Source organism: Alternaria ventricosa (assembly GCF_023758065.1).
Source record: "Alternaria ventricosa strain BMP 2768 chromosome Unknown scaffold_24, whole genome shotgun sequence".
NCBI classification, from domain to species: domain Eukaryota; kingdom Fungi; phylum Ascomycota; class Dothideomycetes; order Pleosporales; family Pleosporaceae; genus Alternaria; species Alternaria ventricosa.
In genome coordinates this window covers 360608-377942 of record NW_026055704.1, presented here as the reverse complement: position 1 = coordinate 377942, position 17335 = coordinate 360608, and the positions used below count along the sequence as shown (strand labels likewise).

The 17335-nt window shown below is 53.9% G+C and overlaps 7 protein-coding genes across 7 annotated transcripts; 4 read left to right on the top strand and 3 right to left on the bottom strand.

The window, feature by feature from the left end:
* Nucleotides 1-875: 875 nt before the first annotated feature.
* J4E93_009842 (uncharacterized protein) lies at nt 876-3083 on the bottom strand (the record flags this gene model as incomplete). The annotated part of the gene is made up of 1 exon (XM_049347731.1): nt 876-3083. The coding sequence occupies one exon, from the start codon at nt 3081-3083 to the stop codon at nt 876-878; it is 2208 nt and encodes a 735-aa protein (XP_049195232.1).
* A 1363-nt stretch (nt 3084-4446) lies between these two features.
* J4E93_009841 (uncharacterized protein) lies at nt 4447-5133 on the top strand (the record flags this gene model as incomplete). Its single annotated transcript, XM_049347730.1, has 1 exon — nt 4447-5133. One exon carries the CDS (start codon nt 4447-4449, stop codon nt 5131-5133), a length of 687 nt encoding a protein of 228 aa, XP_049195231.1.
* Nucleotides 5134-5624: 491 nt separating this feature from the next.
* J4E93_009840 (uncharacterized protein) lies at nt 5625-7587 on the bottom strand (the record flags this gene model as incomplete). Its single annotated transcript, XM_049347729.1, has 2 exons — nt 5625-7357; nt 7404-7587. 2 exons carry the CDS (start codon nt 7585-7587, stop codon nt 5625-5627), a joined length of 1917 nt encoding a protein of 638 aa, XP_049195230.1.
* Nucleotides 7588-9471: 1884 nt separating this feature from the next.
* On the top strand, nt 9472-10683 carry J4E93_009839 (uncharacterized protein; the record flags this gene model as incomplete). Its single annotated transcript, XM_049347728.1, has 3 exons — nt 9472-9648; nt 9698-10200; nt 10248-10683. 3 exons carry the CDS (start codon nt 9472-9474, stop codon nt 10681-10683), a joined length of 1116 nt encoding a protein of 371 aa, XP_049195229.1.
* Nucleotides 10684-10914: 231 nt separating this feature from the next.
* J4E93_009838 (uncharacterized protein) lies at nt 10915-12753 on the top strand (the record flags this gene model as incomplete). Its single annotated transcript, XM_049347727.1, has 3 exons — nt 10915-11251; nt 11304-11327; nt 11489-12753. 3 exons carry the CDS (start codon nt 10915-10917, stop codon nt 12751-12753), a joined length of 1626 nt encoding a protein of 541 aa, XP_049195228.1.
* Nucleotides 12754-13696: 943 nt separating this feature from the next.
* J4E93_009837 (uncharacterized protein) lies at nt 13697-14695 on the top strand (the record flags this gene model as incomplete). Its single annotated transcript, XM_049347726.1, has 1 exon — nt 13697-14695. One exon carries the CDS (start codon nt 13697-13699, stop codon nt 14693-14695), a length of 999 nt encoding a protein of 332 aa, XP_049195227.1.
* Nucleotides 14696-15152: 457 nt separating this feature from the next.
* Nucleotides 15153-17222, bottom strand: J4E93_009836 (uncharacterized protein; the record flags this gene model as incomplete). The annotated part of the gene is made up of 1 exon (XM_049347725.1): nt 15153-17222. The coding sequence occupies one exon, from the start codon at nt 17220-17222 to the stop codon at nt 15153-15155; it is 2070 nt and encodes a 689-aa protein (XP_049195226.1).
* Between the last annotated feature and the right edge of the window lie 113 nt (nt 17223-17335).

The following is a 17335-nucleotide window of genomic DNA, read 5'->3' as shown; positions in this document are numbered from 1 at the left end:
GGATGTGGAAGGACACACTTATCCCAGATCTACTCTGGTATGTTACCGCCCTGCAGACTAGACCTCGTTGTACAGATCGCATACCAACATGGTCTTGGGCCTGCGCGTCTGGACGTGTACTGCATGATATAGGGGTACGTGGCTTTGTGCAGGTTGTGCAGGTAGTGGATGTAACCTTCACACCGACAGGAGCGCCTCACATGGGGCAAGTCGAAGCTGCACATTTAACCCTGCAAGGACCCGCTTGCCACATGCCAGATTCAGGATATCCCGTCTTGCGCGAGAGAAATTCTGCCTCCAACTCTGGTGATTTTGCTTTCACGTCGGATATTAGATGCGATCTCGCGATGGATTTCGATTGCCAAGCTGCCAAGCCTCTTGTAGGGTCAGACCGCAGCCTAATAGTCTTGTTTCTATGCGATTAAATTGGCGACTTCGCAAGCGTAGGGCAAGAGTACGCTGGAATAATCCTACAAGCAGTCGCAAACAACGCTTTCCAACGGGTCGGGTTTCTCACTATCTCCCCAGATCGCGACAAGTACATATGTGATTCGTCCGAGGAAGATAGCGACAAGGGAAACAGTGACGAGGGTGCCGAAGACGCCGAAGACGATGATACAGAAGAGAAAGATGATAAGAACATGGCTCACAAAAGAGCTGTCTACTTTTCTGCAAGTAGACCTCACATCGGGGCCGAAAGAGTTGAGATCGATGACATCGAAGATGGAACAAGCGCAAGTGATAGCGATGATGATACAGTATCTTCTTTTGTCCATGCGTTACCGCTGCAAACTTTCAGAATCATCTGACACCGTCGTTCACATCTGAGGGGAATATCTGCCGGGAACGTCAATGTCGCAACTCGTAACAGTTTATTACAATCCGAATTCCAATATGGCTTGAGTGCCAGTACCTTGCTTGCATCGGTGAACCATCCCCTCCCCTTCACCTCTCAACGTCTGCTCCACCAAGAAGCTCATCTGAACGTCGCTCAACAGTTGGCAGCGCTGCAGCTCAAGCAAGTCGCTCAAGTGGCAGTGAAAGCACATGATCACATCGTCGAGCGGTGCCTGCTGCTTACCTGGCGCGCTCACGCCATAACCATTCTTCGTCGTGAACCCAGTACCCTTGCGCAATACTGAAGGCGTGCGCAACTCCGGCAACAGTATGACCGCAAAGCCGGATATCAGCCATTTCCCGCTGGCATCGAGACTCAGGATGAACGCGTTGTTTACGTCCGTAACACCAGAGAACATGCAGATGCGGTCGCCAGATCCTATCTCGTATGATCCTGGGCCTCCTCCGCAAGCAAATCCAGTAATGCCATTGGTACCTACGAAGGATGTGTACCGTGCGTGTCGTTGGTCGGTGTTTCGCCGAGCCAGTTTACTTCTAGCAGCCATGTATAGTGCCGCAGCGTCGTCCGTCATGCTCCGGGAGATGATGTTGCGTATGACTTTGCTTCCATTGTCGCCAAGCTGTGGACTGGCGCTGGCGTCATGCCCTTGCTCGACAAACGCTCGCGACAAACCATCGATCACCAAATCCGCGGACGCTTCTATCGTCGCTTGCCGCACTTTTTCAGTCGGGCCGGGGTTTCCGTATGCTACATGAGGGTCGGCAAAGCTGAGCAGCGTTTGCGTGTCTCCTTTGGTGACGTAGTCACCGAGATCCTGGATGTCTTGGGTCGAAAAGGATCTTGGATGCATGTTTGATCGCGTCCAGGTCGCTCTCCACGTGCCTGGTTGGAAGGCTTCGTCATGATCGACGAAATTACCAACTTCAGTAATGGTACTAATGAATGAGACTGATGCAGTCATGCAGGGCGTAGCGGCCAGAATGTAGATGTGCGGCTGCAGACCCGGACACAGCTTTAGGATATGCTGTGCGAGAGTCTCACGCGAGACACCTAGCGCTTGCATGAGGAACGTCAGGAAACGAAAGTCGTCTGAATCTCCTCTCCTAGGGTCTTCGTGACATTGGTTGCGAAGCACATCAACGAGCAGCTCGACGGGTGCTTTGTTGTAATCAGGCACAATCCTTTCTCCACGGCCAGTCGATGCAACTCCCAAGAACCCGTACACTCTGTCGTAGACTACAGAGCTCTCCGACGACGCAAACGCTTGCAAGAGATCGCGCAATCGAAATGTTGACTTGAGAGTCTTGCTGTTGCGGCGGCCGAGCATCTCTCTCCGGTATTGCTTCGTGCGTTTGAAGTCTTTTCGGTATTTGAACAGCAAATAGCCGCGACTTGTGTAGATAACGCTTGTTGGGGACGCGACTGGTGCTGACGCAAGCCCATCGCGCCAGATGCTTTCGACTGTCGCGGCACCCACACTGAGGTCGCCACACCATATCTCAACCGACTGTGCCAACACAAACTCTTGAACCACCCACACCCGACTCCAATACGGCTTGTTGAGAACACCCGCCAGAGCATTGTGAAACTCTTCAACTCTGAGGAGGTCAGGATGCCGCGCAAGCATGAAAGCCAACTCTTCATATCCCTGGGGAAGTCCAAGCCACACTATGACAGATTGCGCTCCAGTGTAAACATCGCGCATGAGCGACACTTGATGATTGCGCTCTGGTATGTTGCTTTGATCGATCGCGATAGCATCAATCCACAAGGGAACGGCCTTGCCTGGATCTTTCTCGCAGCACTGCCGAAGGTACTGCTTCTTCCGGTATTGCTGAATGAAGTTCCATAAGCTCTCTCCGACGGCAAACTTTGATCCTTGGATGTCGATATACTTCTTCTCGCCAGCCTTATCCCACATGTAGGACAGGGCGATGAAGGTAGGCTTATCGTCCAGGTCGCAGATGGATAGTGTTGCCTGGATGGGCTCATGTTCAGGTGCCGGCAGTATTTCCAAAAGCCGGACGCTCTTCTTGTTTGGGTCTAGAGACCCATATTGCAGTAAGGGTAACGCTGCCAGTGGGCCATCCTGGTCGGGTGTTGCCGGCGGGCTGGCGGGCGCGGTTGTTGGCGCAGAGGACTTGCGCCGCAGCTTTTGCAGCCGAAAAGGTTCAACAAAGGTCTTCTTGAGTATACTCTGAGTCGTCCGCTCCGGTGCGGCCATGATCTAGTGGACTGCGCAAATGCGACGATGTGGCAACAGAAGCCTTAGCAGGTCTCATCAGTGGTAAGGCTGAGATGCAAGTAGAGAAAGAACGCGGCGCAAGAGAACCTTCCTTGTCCAGGCCATCGTTAAACGTCGCGTGATTCACAGACACTGTCTGAGGACAGAGCTCTCAATAATTACCAGCGAGTAGGCGTTGATGTGGCTTGCAGCACGGTGCCTAGGTGATGGATGTCTTAGGCCAGAAGTTCGTCCGAGAGACCTCGGGATTCTTTGGCGAAGCTGACTAAGCATGCAGAGATGGGTGGTGTGGGGGCCAAAAGCGTTCCCAGCCCCCAGAATTCCTTCCGTCGTCATCGTCTGCGGGAAGCGTACCCAACCGAGCAAACCAATATTTGGGCCCATGCTATGGCTAGTTTGCAAATCGCGCCAGCACGCGATTGCCCATCGCCTGCCGACAACGGCGTCGCATACTCGTAGTCTAGAGGCATATACGACGCGATAGTATCAGCAACGACAGCTTCTGCGGCACAACGACATCATCTTCAGCTATTCTCCATCGATGAAACGATATACCAAATCGAATGGTCTGCCCGCACTCCGTGAGGTCAGACGCCGAGCTACCTGGGTGATGATTAACAAGGTCAATTCCGTTGTTTTGCCATTCGTTATCCTCGTGATCGCTCTTGCGAGACTGAATCGCAATGATGTCTACAAAGAGCTCGCGATAATCGATGATAATGTCGTCAATCGTTTACGGGCGCATGAGTCGGAGGAACAAAGGTGACATGACGGCACGAACACTCGATCACGATAGGGAAGACCTCACGCCGGGTATCTCCTCGATGAGTTGATGCTCACGGTAGTGTTGTTCTTCGCTGGTTGAGATGCATCTCTACTGGTTTGATGCATACCGATACTACAGCCATGTCCAGATCGCTCGGTAATCTCCAAAACCAGGCGAATCACGGCATACATACCCGACACTCAACAGCCTATATATGCTGCACTCATTGTCCTCGACATGTTGTATCTGTCTCATTTCGCAGCCTTGGGGATCCGTCAGCTCTTCACCAATCTCATACCATGCCTTTCCGATTATCATCTATCGACGGTCAAGTCGGATGCATCAGAACGAGCCAAGCACTTAGCGGATATGCTTCAAACGCGGGATAGACATTGACTCCATGTGTTTTAGATTCCTGCAAAGCTGCACTATATCCGGAGCGGAGATGATGTCAATATCTAGAGACCTTGAAGGAGCAGACTTACAGGAGAAAGGTCGTTAAAGACATGCGCGAAAGCCTTCGACGGGTACCGACCCTCAGAAACGTGCTCTTCTCATACCTTCCTTATCGAGAAGATGAAGTGTTCTAGTCTCGTCCTCGGCGTTCTCGCAACACTTGCGGCTGCACAAACACCTTCGCCGTATACTGATGCCAAATCAGGCATCATATTCAACACTCTCCAGCACAGTAGCGGCATGTTCTTCGGTCTCGCGCTTCCAGCCAACGCCACCGGAAACACTGACTTCATCGCAACGATCGGGGGCAAAGGCACGGGCTGGAGCGGTGTTTCTCTCGGAGGAGGAATGCTCAACAAGCTCTTGATCGTCGCTTGGCCAAACGCTCAAACTGTAGTGGGCAGCTTTAGGAAGACTGCGTACGTCCAAGATGAAAAACTACAGCGGCAAAGTGATGCTAACAGCAGCAGCCAATACGCTTCTCCCGCCGTCGCAACCGGCACTTTCACGCAAACCACAATAGCAAACGGCACATACGTCAACAGCACGCACTGGACATACACATTCCTCTGCTCCAAGTGCATTCAAATCGACGGTACGACGTTTAAGCCCACTGATACAGCGCCAAGTCTCGGGTTCGCATTCAATCCGACCGCGCCGGCGCAAAAGACGAATCCCGCTTCTAGTGTATCGAAGCATACGGCGCAGGGGCAAGCGGTATTTGATCTTAGCAAAGCTAAGAGCGCGAACTTCGAGATCTGGAAGGGCTACGCTGTGCCGAAAGTCGCTACGGGTTTTGCGGGCTAGGTAGTGCGACGGCTAAATGGGGTTGAATGCGAAAGGGAGTTGGGGTTGTCAGGTCGGAACTGCGGACGTGGTCTGGGGATTTCGGCACCTTTGAGTGCGTACGTATAATTGTGATTGTTCTCGCAGCTTTTCTTGTTGGGTTATGCATGTCATTTCACTGTTCCCAAGCATGCGGTTCAAGATCTACCGCTTCGTGCCTGATCACCCCTTCCCGTCTTTAGCCTGATTGCAGCGAACGAACTGTGCGGGGATGACCGTGCACACGAAGCACTAGAGTCTAGTTGAAGAATCTCTGGCGCATGCGCTTCTGGAGGGAACTATCAGTTCATAGCTAGTTCGGTCGTGTTGACGATCAGATGCAGGGGACTAGAACAACGATAAGTGACGTAGACGAGAAAGGCGGTCATGTAGCATCACGGTGCAGTAATCTCATAGGAAGTTTGATAGCGTCAAGGAAAGTGTGTGATTTTGTTCTACACGACAGCCTACTTCTACCAGCGAAAGAAACTCCTAAAAGTAGGAAGGCCAAAAGGATTGAGAATATCGAAAGCGTTACGGGCTTTGATCAAATCAGCTCCCTTCTCTGCGACAGCGTACATGGTCGCTTGCAAGTGCGTCGCGGGGATCAACGGGATGATACTCGCGTCCACGATGCTGAGGCCCTTCACACCATGCACAGTGAGGTCGCTACCCACGCACCCGCCTAGAGACTCTGGCATCATTGCGCAGCTACCAGACATGTGTGCAAAGGAAGCCTGGAGAGCCTTTTGCTGAACAAGGTCATTGATAATCTCATCGTCCGTCTGCGCCTGGGTGCCAGGGGTGAGCTCGACTGGAGAGAACTTCTTGAGCTCAGGGTTGGCCCAGTGTTTGCGCGTCCATCGGACCATTCCAGCGATGATCTGGCGATCGACGGGGTTTTGGAGGGCGTTGAACTGGACAACGGGGTTGCCGTATTTGCTGCTTGGGTTGATGGTGACAGTGCCGCGAGAGAGGGGACGTTGCAGCGAGCTGATGGCGAGACCGAAGGGTACCATGGGGAACTCGCCAACAGCGGCGTCGGCGCTACTATGGAGACCAGCGATGATGTCGCGTTGCTTGGTGAAGCCGCGTAGCAGAGAGGAGTCGTCGTATACCGATGGAAGGTAGCTGCGGACATTCTGCGACTTGACAGTCTGCACAATCTGGTTCCAGTTATCGCAAACTGTCTGCAAACTCAGAAAGGCCAGGCTGCTGCCATGGGCTTGCGTGAGGGGACCGCTCCGGCTGGTGTCGTACTCGGACCATACTGTAGCGTTATAGGTGGGGTCTGCGCCGCTGTAGATGTTGGGGAATGCCAGGTTCTTGAGGTCGAAAACCATGTTGGCATTGGGGTGGTCTTGCATGTTGGCGCCGACAGCAGGCATGTTCTTCTTCACGTTGATGCCTGCAGCTTTAAGGACATCGCTCGGCCCAATACCGCTGAGCTGAAGGATCTGTGGTGTGAAGATTGAGCCCGCAGCCATGATGACCTCGCGCTTTGCGTAGACTTGCTTGACCGAGCCATCTGTTCGCGATTTAAATTGGACACCATTGGCTGTGTATCCAGTGAGAAGGCCCTTGTCGAAGAGGACCTCGTTGACAGTCTTTCCGGTGACGAGTACAAGGTTGCTGCGGGTCTTGACAGGGTCGTAGTACTCGTTCTTCGCATGAGATCGTGTCTGGGTCTTGGGTCGCAGAGCTGTAGGTATCCAGAAAGCACCTACTGCCCTCCCCGAAGCATGCTCTCTGGGCAAAGGCACGCCTGATTGCTTGTATGCCGCCCAGATGGTCTTTGTGTCTTCGTACTCGAAGTTTGGGAACGATGCTTGTATCGGACCGTTGGTGCCATAGTACGATGCGTCATACGTGGTGCCAAAGCTCTTGACGTTGTTCGCTGTTGGCGGCGTGAACGTGGTTGACTTTTTGAAGTAGTATAAGAGGCTGTTGAAGTTCCAGCCACTGTTACCAAGTTGCTCCCACGCATTGTAGTCGGCGGCAGATGCTCGGTCAAAGGCCATACCGTTGACTACAGATCCACCACCAACAACGTTACCCACCCAGACAGGATGAGTACCACCTGTATTCGTGTCATATGCAGACGTGATGTCGTACATGAGATTTGCGTTGACACTGTTGGCAAAGCTAGGTACTTGAGTGGTCACATCGTCGACGACATATCCATTTTCGATCACGAGAACAGTACCTGGGGATGTTAGGTCCATATGTCAACGCCGAATGTGGTTACTCACGGCTTGAATCTTCGCTGAGGCGGTTGGCAACTGTCAGGCCTGTCAACCCGCCACCAACGATGATGTAGTCGAACGATTGCCCTCCAACATCTGGCTCGCCGCTGCTGCTACCCGGAGAGGACGGGTCCAACACGCGCGGCACGAAAGACGCAAGGTAGAAAATGCCCCCAAGAAGAAGAGACATATTAGAAATTATGGATAGAAGGAGTGTATGAGCACCAGACGAATGGCGCAAGGGTGAGTGGTGCGTCCAGAGCTAAGATTACGGATCGTCGAAGGTTTATACCAGCACTGTTCCGTTTGTCAGGTAGCTGACGGACGGGCCACCCCTGAGTACGCGAAGCTACTGAAGTGTTTCGCTTGCAGATAAACGAGGTTCAGCATGCCATGGCAGTTCTATACTACCCGCTGGGCGTTGCGTAACGACTTTTTCTCGTGGAGCAACTGGCGCTCAAAGGTACCAGACTCTGCAGTGCTCAATGCAGCATGTTGCCCGGGTTCTTGGATCGATCCTGCGCGGGAACAACGTAGAGATCCGCAAACCTTGCTGAAAAGTATAACCGTAGTCGACTGGAAATGGTAAGCTTAATGATCCTGTCAATCTGCCCGGCTATCGACAAGCCTAGAGCTGCAGTCATCGATATCTGGTAAGTACATCTAACGTGGCGTCAACTATCAGCTCCCGCCGTAACAACCACGTGCATTGTCGTATGACGTGCGCCACGCGAGCTGATGAGGAGATCTTACCCTGGATGGTGCAGCGCTTTGTCCTGCGAACCACATAGTAGTCGATAGTTCAAAGGGCGAGACCGACGGTGTGGTGATGGCGAAGCGGCGGCCCATGGTACAACCGCGGGAATGCAGGGGCCACGGCTGTCATGTCGCAAGAGCCGTACTGGTGAAAATCTCCATCGTCCTCATCCTGCTGTCGCGCTGTTGCGGGTCGTCGTTAGGTCGATTATTATGCTTTGGCGTACGAGTGTTTAGGTTTGCAATCGTCTAGATTATAGGTGGCGGCCGGAGGAGGCTCAATCGGGACTAGTGCGCTCCTATCTGACACTAGCCACACAAAGACACAAACCTGGCGGCATCACTAACTTCACGAGCCCAGCAACCGTCGCTTGTCAATCTTTCCTGCTGCGGGCACCCACGTTGTACTAGAATTATTGCGGTAGCGAAGAGCGAGCAACAAGGCCGGTGCTGTTGCACCCGTTCGGCCCGTTCACTGACTATGACATCGTCACAGAGACTTCGCGTCGGTTGCTCACATTGAAGAGTGCAAGGGGTATTTGATGCGCTCGAACTGATGGACACTAGACATCTTCGCTGTCTGTTTACTCATACTACTTGACAAGGCCGTTTCGAGCCTGATGGCCTGGCGTCTGCGCCCGCCTGAGCTAAACCTTCGTGCAACGGCGCGCATCATAACCTCTTAGCCCATGCCACGACGGCTAACCGAGTGACAGATGTCGTGCTTGCTGGCTCCGGCATAACTCACGATGAACCTAATCTCGGGGCTGTGGGTTAGCAGCGTGCAAGAGTTTGGTTGGGTTTGTTTCCAGAAGACAAATTGGGAGTGGCTGTGGAAGGTCTCCCGACCGTGCGCGTCTGGCTCTTTCAGAGCTTGCGCAAGAAGAGGAGGAGATATGTTTGATCTGCAGAGCCTTGCGGCTCGGCTGCCTCCTTCAAGCTGATCAGTGGAGATCTGGACCACGATGTCCGAGCATGAACGCATCCTGACTAACGACCTGCCACGGTGATGTGCGCTAGTCCTCGGCGCACAGTCGTAGGAATAGGGTTTAACCGCCTCCTGCATGCTTCGTTGCGTCTTACGGGATTGGCTGAGTTTGACATCGGTCGGCCACTCCGCCGTTTATGTCTGGCTATCTGCAGAACGTTAACAGAGCAATTATAACAGCACGTCCACCCGGCCCGTTGCTGCATCAGCCTGCATAGCATTTCAGGTGATCAGCAGAAGCTCATTTCGAGGAGAAGTCTCCGGTCAGCCAATTTCATTGGGCGTCTTTATCTTTCCGTGTCTCATCCTCTTTACATCCTCCCATTCGCAATGGGTGTACCCACAACACCGGAGGGACTTCCTTTGGACGACCGCTCCAATGCGCTCAAGATACCCATCATCACCTTGATCATCTTCAGCTCGATATTCGTTCTACTCCGCCTGGGCATAAACTGGAAGAACAGGAATTACTTCCTACTAACCGACCATCTGCTATGGACGGGACAAGTAAGTGGCGATCAAATAAGAGTTCCAAGCATTTGCTAATCAGCTTCAGGTTATAGCTGTCGCAGGCGCAGCATGCTGTTACAAGATGGCTGAAGTTGGAGGCGGCAGGCACGTCTGGGACCCGATATTGACACCTCAAAACATGGAGACGTACCTCTACATGCTCTGGCTGGGTCAGCTGCTTAACCTATACGGTATGGCTTTGATCAAGCTGAGTGTCTGCGCCTACATCTTCATGCTGGACTTTTCGCGAACCTTCCGGATTATCATATGGCTTTCCGTTGTGATCCATATCGGCGTCAACGTCGTCTTCCCTACCGTCATTCTGTTCGGCGAGTGCACGCCATACACCAAGCATTGGGACGTCTCCGGAATGAAACCTGGGTCTTGCTGGAACGCGAAGCCGCGTGTCATCTCCGGATACTCGGGTGCTGCAGTCAACATAGCGACTGATCTGCTCTACACCATGGCCCCGCTCATCTACATTGCGAGGGTGCAACTTCCCAAGCGAACCATCTGGGGCGTCCGCGCAGTGTTCCTCTGCGGTCTCATGTAGGTAGCCCTCTTGACACCCCGATTTCGTCACTAACACTTTCAAGCACAACCACTATATCCGCACTGAAACTCTACGAGATGAAGTCTTTGAACGAATCGCCAGATCCAACCTACTCGTCCGTCAACCTAAGCGTTTTCGCCATCGCTGAAGTTTTCGTTGGCGCTTTCACAGCCTCGCTGCCGCCGCTACGCAAAACATTCGAGAACGGTCTCCGCAAAGTGCTTCCAACCAGTCTCACAGGAGGATCAGGCAAGGGATCAAGACAGAGCTACGCGCTCCAAGTGTCAGGGCCTCAGGTCAGCGGAAAGTCGTCAAGGCCAAAACACGAGACGGACGACGACAGTGAGCTCGGCATACTGCCAGATGAGGCGAGCCATGAGCGAAAAGGCTCCGAAGGAGCGATCATGAAGACCACGCATGTCAGTGTGACGGCCGACAGCAAGAGCATAGCGTCGCGCGATCATACTGAGTGGGCTTAATCGCTTCTCTATACAGAAGCACATAGTAATGATAATGAATTAATGATCTTCAACCCATCCTGCTACCCAATACCGGGAATGCATTCCCGCACCGTTGCGTGCTCACGGACATGATCCCGCTCCCATGGTCATCATGATCACCGTCAGGGGCTGCAGATCCCTGTCTCACATCTAACCGAGGTCCGACATTGATCAGCAACCTCATCTGCACCACACATCATCTTCATCAACATGTCGAAGCCGTCGAAACCACATCGTCGCGATCTTCAGTTTCGTGGCTTCGCTGAGGGCCTGACGTATCTCAACAGCGACGGCCAAGCACAGTGTCATTATTTCGGCGGCGTCCCGTACGCCCTCCCACCCGTCGGCCCCTTTCGCTTCCAAAAGCCACGGTCCCTCCCACCATGCTACCGCTACGGCACAAAAGCGAACCCAGGACGATACACAGGCGGCTGTGGCCTATGTCCGCAGCCAGGCTCCAACACGGAGACCCTTGACGAGCCCGCCTGGGACGAAGATTGTTTGCAAACCAATATTTGGATTCCAGCTGGACCATCACCAGCGGAAGGTATGTCCCTGACACGCCCCCTCCTCAACCAATTGAAAGCTGACTCGGGGAGGTTGGCCGGTGCTATTCTGGATCCGTAAGTAATCATTTTCCCTCCTTCGCACTCGTAACCTCTTAGTGCTTGGCCATCGCCGTTTCACGGCAGACAGCATTCCCAGCAGATCTTCGGTTGGCGCACATTGGCACGGGACAATAAACTCTGGCACCACGTGGTAGATCCGCACTAACGCGCCCTAGACGGCGGGTTCCTGCAATGGGGTAGCCCGAACGGACTCGACCTCCGCGCGCTACTCAGCGAGTCCCCCATCCAATGCGTCGTCGTCGCTCCAGCGTACCGCCTAAACGTATTCGGGTTTCTCGCATCGCAGGAGCTGATCGACTCGTGTCCTGCTACTGATGGTTTTGGCGTTAACCTTGGCTTCTGGGATCAGCGCATGGCTTTGCAGTGGACGTATGAGAATGTTAGCTATTTTGGCGGGAACGCCGCGAATATTACTGTCGGGGGTTACTCGGCGGGCTCGCACTCGGTGTTCCATCAGCTGTCGTACGATCTCGGTTGCGCGGATGAGAAGGCGGTTGTTAAGAGGGCGTTGATGCTGTCGAATGGGCCGGGCATGCAACCGAAGAGTTTGGGAGAGGCGCAGGACCAGTTTGATGAGCTATTGGGGGCGTTGGCTATCGATTTGGCGAAGTCGCCGGCTGACAAGTTGGCACGACTTCGTGAGTTGAGTCCAAGGGCGATTGTGGAAGCGAGTAACGGGATCAAGCTTCATCAGTTTCGTGCTGTTACTGATGGGGAGTTTGTGCGGCATGGGCTTCTCGAAGAGCTGTCGAATGGTGTCTTCGCCCAGCGTATGAAACGGCGCAACGTCAAGCTCATTATTGGCGAATGCAGCGACGAGCATCATGTCTACGGTCTTTGGCGTCCACCTAGACCGGGCTTCGACAATATGCTGTACCGCCTTGAAGCCGACTACCCTCGCGAGGCATGCAAGGTGTTGATGTCGCACTACTTCCCCAATCGCAAACTGCCGTCGAAGTACTCGAGCTGGCAGGCAGCTTTCGGTCATATCTACGCTGACGTGCAAATCCACGCACTGCGTCGCGGAATGGTAAACGCGTTGGTGAAGCATGGCGCTGGAGATCTCATTCACAGATACCGTATCGAATGGCGTGCGCAGTGTGTTGACAAAGAGTTACCCAAGCACTTTGGTGCTAGCCACGGCTCCGACATGGCGATATGGTTTTGGGGCAATGGTAGCGATCTGACTGAGGAGGAGAAGCAGATCGCGTTGAAGACGTTTCACGAACCGTTGAGCAGGTTCTTGAAGGGCGAAGAGATGAATTGGGGTACGCAGAATGTGATGCAATTGAGGACACTGAAAAGCGATGGGAATGTCGCTATCGAAGAAGACATCCGACTAGAGGAAGGCTTGAGACTGTGGAATGCGCTGAAGACGGCTGGCGCTACTGGCGACCCGAAGGACACCGCGAAGCTCTAGTGGTAGATACTGTTACATTGTGAACGGAAAGCAACCTCTACAATCTTCAAAAAGCGCGGCAAACCTCTTTGTTACCCTATTACCCAATTAGGAAAGTTTAGCACAAGTGTAGATTACGGCGAGGTGTCTTCAGGCGCCTACACGTCGTAAATTGCCTGCTCGACCTTGCCGTCGCTGTCATGAGGTTTACCATGCCCGCCCTGGCAGCTGCTATGCTGATACTCGTTACCCGCGGAACACATTCCGAAAACATAACTTCGCCTCGGCACTCGAGCAACCTCGCATACACGTCACATACTCAACTTTCCGTTTTCTAACCTCTAAGTACCTACGCACTATACTAGCAGTAAAGTGCAAGACCACTAAACCCCGCCAATCCTCTTCCCCTCCACTCCGTCACCATGCCACCACAAACATACGACCACTCCGCCCCCAACATCCACAGCCTCCTCTCCTCGCTCACCCCCCACAACATCCCCCACACCCTCGACCTCTCCACGCGCAACAGCAAATCAAACACCCCCTGGTCCCCCGCACCCCCTTCCCACACACCTCTAATAGTCTTCTTCCCGCAAACCACACTCGAAACATCCATCGTGCTAAAAGCATGCAACGAGCGCCGCATAGCCGTGACACCCTTTTCCGGGGGCACGAGTTTCGGTCAAGCGCTAGGAAACAGTGAAGGAGGGGTATGTGTGAGTTTTGAGCGGATGGATAGGATTGTTGCGGTGCATGAAGACGATATGGATGTTGTTGTGCAACCAGGACTGGGGTGGGTTGAATTGAACGCAAGGTTGGAGGAGAAAGGGTTGTTTTTCCCTGTTGATCCTGCGCCGGGGGCGAGGGTGGGGGGGATGGTACGTCTCCTGTCTCCATTCGTGGCAAAGGAGATAGTCCCGGGGTGTGATACCTATGCTGACAGAAAGCAATCCACCAGATATCAATGTCCTGCTCCGGAACAAACGCCTACGCCTACGGCACCATGGCCTCAAACGTCATCTCCCTAACCCTTGTCCTCGCCTCCGGCTCCATCATAAAAACACATCACAGACCGCGGAAAACATCTGCCGGGTACAATCTCACTCACTTGGTCATTGGGTCTGAAGGTACACTTGCCCTCGTCACGGAAGCTGTGTTGCGTCTTGCGCCTCTACCCCGGAACCTGCATGTCGGTCTAGCTACTTTCAAGACGTTCCAAGAAGGTGTGGATGTGGTTGTTTCGTTGCAGAAACTGGGTCATCGGCTTGAAGCACTGGAGTTGGCGGATGGGCCGCAGATGACGTGTGTTAACGTGTCTGGACTTGCACCTGCACGTAGGTTTGAGGAAGTGCCGACGCTGTTCTTCAAAATCGCCGGACCATCGATGCATATTGTTCAAGACCAGATAGCCGTTATGCAGGAGTTGTGTAAAACACATGGCGCATCTGCCGTTGAGATCACGCATGAGCAAGACGAGATGGATGTTATTTGGGGAGCGAGGAAATGCATGGGCACGGCTCTTCTTGCTATGAAACAACAACCCACTGATCTCTTCTTACACAGCGATTGCGCGGTTCCCATCTCAAATCTATCCCGCCTCGTCGCCGGAACCCAGTCCCTCATTCACCAGGCATCGACTACGAATCAAGCGGACTGGTTCTGCGCCAACGTCGGCCACATCGGGGACGGCAACGTGCACTCCAGCATCGTGTGTCCACAAGAGCACTATGATGCCGCGATGAGTGTGATCATGGACATCGCAAGGTTGGCGCTTAGCTTAGAAGGGACAGTAACCGGCGAGCACGGTGTAGGGATGAAGTTGAGGGATGCGCTGGAGGAGGAGGTAGGGAGCGAGGGTGTGGAGATGATGAGGGGGGTTAAGAGGAGTTTGGATCCGAGGGGCATTTTGAATCCGGGGAAGGTTTTCAGATTAGAGGGAGAGGGGGGCGAGCCTAAACTCTAGGTCTTCAAACTAGGATAACTGATAGTATGGTGTTTAAGACGGGAAATCCATGATGTCCATGATGTGATTGCTGATAACATGCGATGATGGTTCCAAAGAACTCACGGGACACTCTGTAGCGCAGCACGTTCAGTTCTTACAGATCTTATGCACGATAACCATGCCGTCCCTGCGTTCAGTTCTGAGGATGTTCTAATAACACCATTCCCATTGACAGCCTATGCATCTGAAGTTGCATACCTTAGGCCCCCTCTCAAAAGTGTTGCATTTGTCCCGCGTAGGACGTGCTCCAGGCCCATGCCACCTGATCACTCATCCGACCATCCCCTCCCATCCCCCCATCCCCCCCTCCATTCCACCTCTCCCCATCCCAGCCATTCTGCCTAGCCCAGGCCCGCCAATCCGCTATCTCCTCCTCACTCTGATGAACCTCTGGTCCACCACGCAGAAAGTCTACCTAATCTTTCTTTTTACTCCTCAGCGCCTCCTTCCTAAGCCACTCAGCCCAGACACCCAGATCATCCGCTGCATCGAGCACCCTGGCCAGCGTCTTCAATTTGCGATCTAGTTGCTCTGCTTGAAACTGTGTCTGTTCTTCACTAGAAGAAGCTTCGTTGGCGTGGATATTTTGCTCGACGACGACGAGTTCGCCGTTGGGGTGGATGTCGATTGTTACGGCGAGGGGCGCGTTGTATGTTATTGGTGTGGAGACTAGGGTGGAGGTGGAGGAGGAGAGGAGGTTGGAGATGAGGTCTGCTACGTCCGGGGAAGATGTTACGGCTTCGGGGTGGGGGACGTGCAGGGTGAAGCGTGGTGTAGGCGGGTTGTAGCTTAGGGTGACGTCGAGTTGAAGGCGAGGCAGGTCTCCCTGCGCGGACGTCTGCGGTGCAGATGTTGGTGTGGGATGCTGGCCGAGTTTGTGGGTGGGAATTGGCTTTTCGGGTGCGAGGTAAAAGCAGTCTCGTATGAGTGATGTGACATGCGCGTACTGTCTTAGCACGGGTAGCATCTCAACCAGTTGTTTCGGATGGCTGAAGGGAAGGCTTTCTAGCGTGCGGCTGTACTCTAGCTTGGGTATGTAGAGACTCATATCGTGTCGTCTGTCCAAGTCGTTTCCCGATGCGTCTTGCTCTAGTACTAGAACCTTTCGCGAGCTGCGTATCTCGTGGGTGCGGTCGCCGGTTGTATTGGACATGCCTGGATCTACCTCGCCTGGCCTCAGAGCTAGGCCTGCGAACGTTGTCGGTCGGAAGTCGTCGGTGCGAGGCTCAATGCCAACGATCTGGTATAGCTGCATGTGCACAGCGAGCGGCACGACAAGAGGGGGGTTGAACTTGGCGACGAAGCGTACGTTGGGCAGTCGTCCAGCTGCGGAGTCGAGGTTCATGGCATCGTCGGTCTGCTCGGGGGGTTCGAGGTAGGTCGGCTTTGGATCGAGCCAGTCTATCGACGATGCGTTCATCAGCATGTTGTCTAGGGAGACATTTGCATCTGCGTCGGCTGACTTCTCAACAGCGTCGCTGATCCAGTCGTCAGAGATGCGGATGGGCGTGTAGAGGGTGGAGGGCGAAGATTCGCATTCGATGGTCAATGAATACATCTTGTTGCGACTCCAGCGATGGTCTTCCGGGTACGAGGCAGATTCGGTCGGTCCATCTATCTGCGCGCGTCCATCCATCCAGTATTCCAGACTCAGACCCAGACACGATCCGCCGTTGAGCCTGGGTCGTCCGCTCTTCTTGCACAGCACTTCGCGCTCGGCCCTGTATGTCCTGAACCGCTCATCCGGCTTCCTGTTTGCGAGCTCCGTCTTCTTTTCATGCTCAAACAATTTCCGAAGGCTCGTGTAGACTCCCGCAATCGCATTGTAGCAACTGACCCCGCCGTTCTGCGGTGAGCCCAGCTTGTCGAGCGTCAGCAGCTTCTCCAAGCTCTCGGAGAAGCGCTCGAGCGTGACATTCAGCTTGCTCTGGCCGGGCAGAGGCTTCAAGCTGCGCACGAGAATCTCCGAGCCCGTCGCGCCGAAGTTGAGGTCGGCTCTCGATTCGTCCAGCCCGGTCTGGAGATTGACGCTGACAATCTCGTCGTTCTTGAAGGTGACGTCGCACAGGGCCTCGTCTCCGATCAAGAGACTCCAGGTGCCTGCCTCGTCCATGTGCTTCTCGCACGGTATGTCCATCTTCTTGCAAAGGGCCAGCAGTCCCTGCTCGCTGACGCGTCCGGGTTTCTTGCCGATGATGTCTATGATTTCGCGCAGTCTGCGGCTTCGCTCTGCCTCGTCGGCCCGTCCCATGGCACTTGCGCTCATGCCCAAGCTGGACATGCCCAGCCCGCTCATGGTGATGCCCATGCCCACGCCTCCCATTCCCGAGCTCGCGACGTCGTTGAGCATGTTAAGCACCGCGGGCGAGTCGTACGACATCATGTTGATGTTGCCGGAGGGAGGGACGCTGCGTGGGGCGGGCGAGGAGAACGCATTGAGGTGTCGCGAGGGCGTTTCTTTGTCTTTGGGCGTTGGCGTGGCCATGATGGGCGTGGAGAGTGCGCAAGGCACTACGTAGATTAATTATGCAGTTAAGTGAGGGGTGGGTGTTACGATATCATGTTGCGCGCATATTCATGAAGCGAGGAGGAAAGGTG